This window comes from Festucalex cinctus, chromosome 1 (assembly GCF_051991245.1).
Source record: "Festucalex cinctus isolate MCC-2025b chromosome 1, RoL_Fcin_1.0, whole genome shotgun sequence".
Taxonomy (NCBI): Eukaryota; Metazoa; Chordata; class Actinopteri; order Syngnathiformes; family Syngnathidae; genus Festucalex; species Festucalex cinctus.
The window spans coordinates 31,487,799-31,494,971 of NC_135411.1; the positions used below are offsets into that span (position 1 = coordinate 31,487,799).

The 7,173-nt window shown below is 41.4% G+C and overlaps 2 protein-coding genes across 3 annotated transcripts in view; both read right to left on the reverse strand.

The window, feature by feature from the left end:
- Positions 1-1,483, reverse strand: part of tbcd (tubulin folding cofactor D) — a 33,254-nt gene extending 31,771 nt beyond the window's left edge. The window contains exons 1-2 of one of the 2 annotated variants that reach the window (XM_077528990.1): positions 809-1,483; positions 6-56 (exon numbers count right to left, since the gene is read on the reverse strand). In XM_077528990.1, coding sequence (XP_077385116.1) covers positions 6-56; positions 809-1,055 — 298 coding nt within the window. In that variant the 5' untranslated portion in view covers positions 1,056-1,483. Of the gene's footprint in view, positions 1-5; positions 57-791 lie in introns of both variants that reach the window. The other variant, XM_077528999.1, reaches the window with a different exon arrangement.
- An 897-nt stretch (positions 1,484-2,380) lies between these two features.
- Positions 2,381-5,635, reverse strand: fn3krp (fructosamine 3 kinase related protein). Its single transcript, XM_077529041.1, has 6 exons — positions 4,826-5,635; positions 4,609-4,760; positions 4,431-4,522; positions 3,313-3,395; positions 3,073-3,195; positions 2,381-2,907 (listed from the first exon to the last, which is right to left on the reverse strand). The coding sequence occupies exons 1-6, from the start codon at positions 4,964-4,966 to the stop codon at positions 2,569-2,571; spliced, it is 930 nt and encodes a 309-aa protein (XP_077385167.1). The 5' UTR covers positions 4,967-5,635; the 3' UTR covers positions 2,381-2,568.
- Positions 5,636-7,173: the final 1,538 nt, after the last annotated feature.

Here is a 7,173-nt window from a genome sequence, read left to right on the forward strand (position 1 = left end):
CTTACCCAAGTGTGGGTCCAGCAGATGAGGCTGATCTTGATATTGGCTGAGTGTGTCTGTTGAGTGGAAATTGTCATAAAACTGACAGAGAAATGTAAAAGTACAGTGGTTGGAAGCATTGCTGTGGTGAAGTCACGCTGTACCCTTTGCGGAAAAACATCCCTAAAAATAAGGTTTTCACCTCCATGTTTGATTATATTCTTTGTCTCAAACTCAACTATTTTTATTGGCTCTAGTTCATGCCAAGTAGATTAACTTTGGTTTCATCTGACAGCATGTTTTCTGAGTCATTTGGATGTTCACTGGCAAACTTAAGTGGATCGATATGCCTGCCATCTTAAGCACAGAGACCCTGCATGCACTGGAATATTCCAGTCCATTACAGCACTGATTTACAGCCACTGGCCTTAGGAAATCATCCAATTTCACTTAACTACAAAAAAAAAAACACTTTTACTACAAATGTTGTATCTTTGTTCATCTATCTATTCCACTTATGTATACTGACAGGCAAAACAATTACATGCTTGGACATCCTTGGATGATGCTAACCAATACTTATATTATGTTAGCTATGGTTTTGGCAAAAACACAAAATCGGCGAATAGGTGAGATTTTCAGCAATTAACAGAGGATGGGGTGACCAAAAAATGCTCTGAGTTCACCTAAATAACTTTGTGATGTTAAGACAAAATCATACTTTAGTTTGGTGACGTCATGAGAACGCTTAAATATAAACCATGTTCCTTTGTTAAGTAAATGTCAGAAATCAGTGCTGTACTGCAGCTGACCTTTGAGTGCGGCTCACCCTGGAACTTTTCCGTGGCGGACTCCCGGCTCGTCAGCTCTCCGTGGCTGTCCGGCAGGCTGGCGATGAGAGCCTCGATCATGTCCCGCTCACCGAAGCCCTCCAACACACACGTTTTCAGCTCTCCTCCGTCCCCAGAGAAGCCAATTTCCATCTCCGTAAAGTCGCCTTTGCTCGCCATCCCCGATAACACAATTTCACCTTCCTCATCGCCCGAACACGCAACGTGTGTCCCCAAAGAAGCCATTGTGTGGATGTTTTGCAAGCTAGGAAATGTGTGATGTAGAAGCTAACTTGTTATTGTTTAGTATTCGAAGCTAGCAAACATAATTTGGGACGAGGTAAGACTGTTACGAATACGTTCATGTGCATATGAAGTTATAAACTCCTTGGAAATTAGTGTACAATTACGTTTAACGAAAATATTAACAGAAAATGCAATTGATATTTCCAGTCTCACAAAGATGCATGAGTGTGTACATTAGATATTTAGCAAGTGCCCTACCCCGGTACGACTACGGCAAGCGTAAATGCTCAGTTCGTGCGTCGTTACCGCGCATGTGCCAACAGAAAATCAGGTAGAACAATCAAAATGGACCAACTGTGAAGCGAGGCGAGAAACATTCAAGGTTTCTAGTTTTATGCTTTTCTTTTTGTGTCTCACCTTTTTCGTGTTTATGACTTTTTCCATAGATGATTATGTGATTCGCAAACGGGGGCAGTGGAAGTCTTTCATATCTGTGATGGTAGTGGTACGCGGACTTTGCGTGTCTTTTGTACGAGAACATGATCAAATGCTGAGATCAAGACACACGCATTTTTTTTTTAAAATCGTCTTTTCAACCTGAACAAAAATTAGGATAAGTAAAATGAACAGGGATATCCTCTCAAATTAACGCCTTGCTTAAAAGTAAAGAACTGACTGGTAGTCAGCAGTTGAGTAAATAACTTGTCCATATGCAAGCATGTGTACAAATAAGGGCCTATGTGAAATAGAGACCCAGCTTCATATAAACACATGGTACTCTCTGGAGTTGCGTAAAGGGTCTGTGTCTCTTTTGGTCATTGGATATTACGTTTGGAAACAGTTATTAAAGATAGAAAGACGACTCGTTATTTGATTTTCGTTTTTGATTTATTTTCTCTTTAGCTGTTTGGGACGGGTAACGAAAAGTCCAACAACAGTTTGATTTTCGATGTGTATTTCAGAAACGAAAATGGGATATAGCAGGAGACAGAAATCGAAAAACGGCTTGTTACGTGTTTTTGTTTTGGATTGACGAAGTTTTCACCGCGAGCATTTTTCATACTGACCAGGAGATGGCGACAGCGTGGCGTCCGAAAACGATGTAACATATGGAGCTCATATTATATGCTTAAAATGATTTGACTATAGTGACACATCATGTACAAATTGTGTCGATTAGTATCACAGATATATTCGAAATTAGAAGCCACTGAAATAACTGCCTTACTTCAAATAAACTGAGCATGTTGTGCAAATACAAAATATTAATATATCACAATATAATATCATTATTTGTTTATGTACAGCACTTTGTATACAGCAACGCCTGTTCTTAAAGCGCTTTATAAATAAAGTTGAGTTGTGTTGAGTTGCGTTTTGATTTTATGCCATTCATTACCTAAAAACAATATTAACATGTTTTTGTACATAAACAACTTTTAGAATGTTATGGTCAGAATACCTTACTCAAATATTATGCACATGCATGTGTTTAAGACTTAGGTGAGTCCAATTATTTGAGGAGGTCCTTCATGACCCTTATTGACGAGCCTCTGTAGCCACCGCCAAAGTGGTTCCAGTGATTCAGGTAGTTGAAGAGTTGGTACAGCTGGTTTCTCTTCGCAAAGCCGGGGGCCTTTGGAATTTTCTCATGGTAGGCCGAGTAAAAGGAGTCATTGAAGCCTCCGAACATCCCGGCGATTCCCAACTCGTGTTCGGAATGGCCGTAGAATGAGGAGGGATCGAAGATCACCGGGCCCTCGCTGGTTTCTGCCACGTTGCCTCCCCACAAGTCACCATGGAGAAGAGAGGGGAACACCTCCACGTCTCGGAAGAACTGAGGGATCTTCGGCTGTCAATGATAACACAGTTGCTGCAGTTGAGTAAATAGACGGCATCTGTAAACAAGCTTTTGTGATAAAAGACTGTCTTTCCCTAGGTGATGGCGCAAATAAAGGCCGCCTCTCAAATCAACGTCTCACTTCAAATCAACACCTGATACAGCTTTCGAGCGCACCTGCAGTGCCGCCCACAGCTCTCTGGCCTCTCTGTCCCCATTTGATTTCTCCAGTATGTTTAACTGGCTCTCAAGCCTCTGTCGAGTGAAAAAGGTCACCCAATCATCCTGCCATTCATTGTCCTGTAAGACACACACAAGAAAAAGCCATAGTAATGCTGTTTGAAACAATGACAGCTTTCAAGATCACATGCCTAATAATTAGGCTACAATGCCGTTCAGTTTTCAGTATATGTTTACCTGTGGTATATAGCCACAGCATGTGTCGGTAGAGAAGCCATATTTGTCCACATAAGTTCCCTCAGCCTGCCCAGCTCCTTTTCCTATTTACACACAAGGCATTAATAAATTCAACTTGTGTATTACTGCAACTGTAATTAATTGCAAAAAGGTTTATTATCCATTTAAGTAAACACCTCGCCTCAATTAAAACCCTCAGGAGCAAACAAAAAACCCTATGCAGTTGAGTAAATTAAAAAAAAGTTAGTCAATACACACTAGGTTATTTGTACAACTGAAAACCCTTCTTCAAATAAACACGTAGTACTAACTACAATCCATCCATCCATTTTCTTAACCGCTTGCTCCTCACAAGGGTCGCGGGGGTGCTGGAGCCTATCCCAGCTGGCTTCGGCAGTAGGCGGGGTACACCCAGAATTGATTGCCAGCCAATTGCAGGGCACACAGAGACGAACAATCATCGATGCACTCAAGCACACCTAGGGACAATTCGGAGCGCCCAATTAACCTGCCATGCATGTCTTTGGAATGTGGGAGGAGACCGGAGTACCCGGAGAAGACCCACGCGGGCACGGGGAGAACATGCAAACTCCACCCAGGAAGGTCCGAGCCTGGACTCGATCTCGCGTCCTCAGCACTGGGGGGCGGACGTGCTAACCACTCACTCACCCACCCACCGTGCCACCCACTAACTACAATAGAGTAAATAAAAATCGAACAGTACATAAACACATTTTGTTTTGTCCAAATAAAGGCCTTCTATTAAATGCATGCCTTGCTTGAAATAAACACCTGATACTCTGTGCAGTTGTGTAAACAGAAAGTCACCATCGCATAGTTAGTACTAATTTTACATATAATAGCCACGCTTCAAATACATTTCTTGTACTTTCTGTAGTTGAGTAAATAGGAATTTTAGATAAATAAAGGCCTTCTTTGTAAACAGTGTCTCCCGGCCGGCACTCTCTGCATAAGATTAAATAAACTCCCCTGGCCACTAGTTGAACAAATACAGAACTTCCAACACAACCTTTGATAAATATTTAAATGGCAAATAGTCATTACAATTATTTTATTACCAAAAACTTGCCATTTTGCGGTTATAGAAGAACAATTACCGACTGTCTGTTGCTCTTTGCTCACTTTCTCCATCTGTCTCTTGTTGTGAAGGTGAAGATCAGCCAGCTGCGCTCCCAGCTGTTTTGAATATCTGCACATTACAAGTAAAAACAATAATTTCATAGATCCTTTGTTGATGAAGTGGTGGCCATGCAACCAGAGTGACAGAAGCCTCACTTGTTTAGACCACGCATATCCAAATGCTCCATCACAAACAAACAGCCTCCAGTGTCCAACTCGATCACCTTCTCAGGTTTGGGCACTTTAATGGTTTCTGTTTTCATTAAAGCCTCCAAACTGGCCATTTCTCCATTAAACATTAATTTGGCCTAAGTGTGAAAAACATAGAGTTACAAAATACATGCGCAGGGTGGAAAAACAAGTTAATATTTACCTGGCTCTTGTGGTTTATCTTCACAAACACTTTCCCAGAGTCCGTGTGGTAACTCTGGCCCTCACTAATGCAGCCACCTCCTGAGTGACCGACTGACTTAAGCGTGGCTGTACCCAACTCTTTCTTTAGCTTGTCTTCCATCGCTCAACAAGGATTGTTGTCTTTACTGATAAAACCGATACACGCACACTCAGCTTGCAGCCGTGTTTATTTTGACTGAACGACTTAATATGTGACGTAAAAGCTAACGGAATACAGTAAACCGTTGCGACAGAGTACAGTTAATTTGTCATTCATTCAAATTAAATTGGAGTTTATAAAACAAAGTGCAAGGGCTTTACCTATGTTTAATAGGTTTACGTGTCATATAGGCGCTTTTAAGAAATGTTACCCGCTTGAAATTAGGTTATTGTGTGACACTTAACCGTTTTGGTCATTTTTGCTTTCCGTAGTATTTGCGCCACTAACCAATCGGAAACTGCGCTTTGTCCTATCATGGGCGCGTTAGCTGATCACGTGATGTCACAACGTTACCCGTAAAGCTACGCTATGCGCTATGTTGTTGACGTGAATATCGGTAGACTGTATTACTTAGGGATGGAGAAACCGAGTATTTTCGAAACAATGAACCGCTTTCGAGACAATTGCCCTAAAACGATGCAATATTATGTACTGCTTCGAGGCATTTGACACATTGCAAGAGCTCTATTTGCTGTTCAAACCTGCGCACATGGAATTTTTAGAATCATTGTTTACAAAGCATTTCTAACCTTGCTCTCGCAAGATGAATTCTCGCGGTTTTTGTGAGTTCACAAATCTGTCTCTTGCCAGGTTAGTTCAATAAATTTTCAGGTGATGTTGTCCATCTTTTTCAACTGTGGGATTGTGTCGTCCTTTTAAAGTGTGAGTTACACAAGTAAAGTTGACCTTTCAAGTCTGTGTTGTTTTTTTCTATGGTGCCCAAAACAGTATTTTTTAGAGTAGGCTAATATTTATTTACATTTGGAAGAGAATAAAATAAAGAATTGAAAAAATAAATAAAAATAAAAGCCTCTCATGGGTTGAGGAACGAACTCACGACCTGACTTCAGCTTTGGAGACTGCCACTCTACCACATAAGATATGACACACCTACTGTTTGCTTATCTCCATGAGACAAAAAAAAAAAATCGTTATTAAAATCAATTTTAGGACATTTAAAATCGATTCTGAATTGCCCAAGTAGTAACCCGAGTGCCTCCAAAGAAACCTAAAAGGTGCGTTTACCCCAGCTTTGCTTTCTGTTGCACACTGTTGAGGATTGATTTCAATTTTATGGAAATTAATACGTGACGGGAAGAGGCCCAACTTACTGCTGCCGCTGAAGAAGTGCTTTGTACTCTATATGGCAGAATGAAAGAAGAGCAAGAAAGAAGAAAAGTAAGAAAATTACTATTTGGGTTGGTCATTGCAGTAATTAGGCAGTGGATACTTGATAGTTTAGTTACATGTCCCTGTCTGATGAATTCTGCATTGCACCCAGTAGTATTGTGAAAATTGTGCCAAAAATCTGCCAGGCCATTTACCTGTAACTTCATGAAGAGTACATCAAGCTGCCTAAAAGGAGGAAGAATGGAGCCAAGTTGTTCAAGGCTTCTGGGACAGATGGAATTTCCACCACACACTTGGAGCCATTGATGGCAAATGTGGCAGTAGTGGATTCCCAGTATAAGTTCATGTATTTAAATGTTGGATGCAAGGGTGGCTCTTCTGATGCTGGTATTTTCAAAGATGACGAGTTCTTCACAGCTTTGGAAGAGGGAGCAGCAGCAGTACCTCCACGGCCTGGCGATGATGCTTTTGCACTCAAATACTCTGAAAACACCCTACGCCACCAGGAACATCACCAAGCCAGAGAGGTTATTCAACAATCGACTTCCAACGGCCAGTAGAATTGGAACATGCATTTGAAATATTATCGCAAAGATTCAGATGTCTCTTGACCACAATGATACTACAGAAACCTACAAATATGGAGGAAGCTGTGCTGGTTTGCTGCTGTCTGCACAACTTGTTAGCCACCAGAAAACCAAAGAAATCAACACAGGAACTGACAGAGAAGGCCTAGATGGAAGCTAGAGGTCTGGAGATAATCGGACTCTCAGATAGTTGGAGGAAATGTTGGAAGCAGACGTGCCCTGGCCCAAGAGAAATTATATTAGAGGAGTACAAACTCATTTTGCTCGCACTCCAAAGGTTTGGGCTTTATTACTTCCCATAGTATTTATATCTCGCAGACCAATGCGACTCGGAATCTCGGATCGTCTTTAGCCCTATCAGGGGCGAGTTGACTGCTCACGTGACTGTCA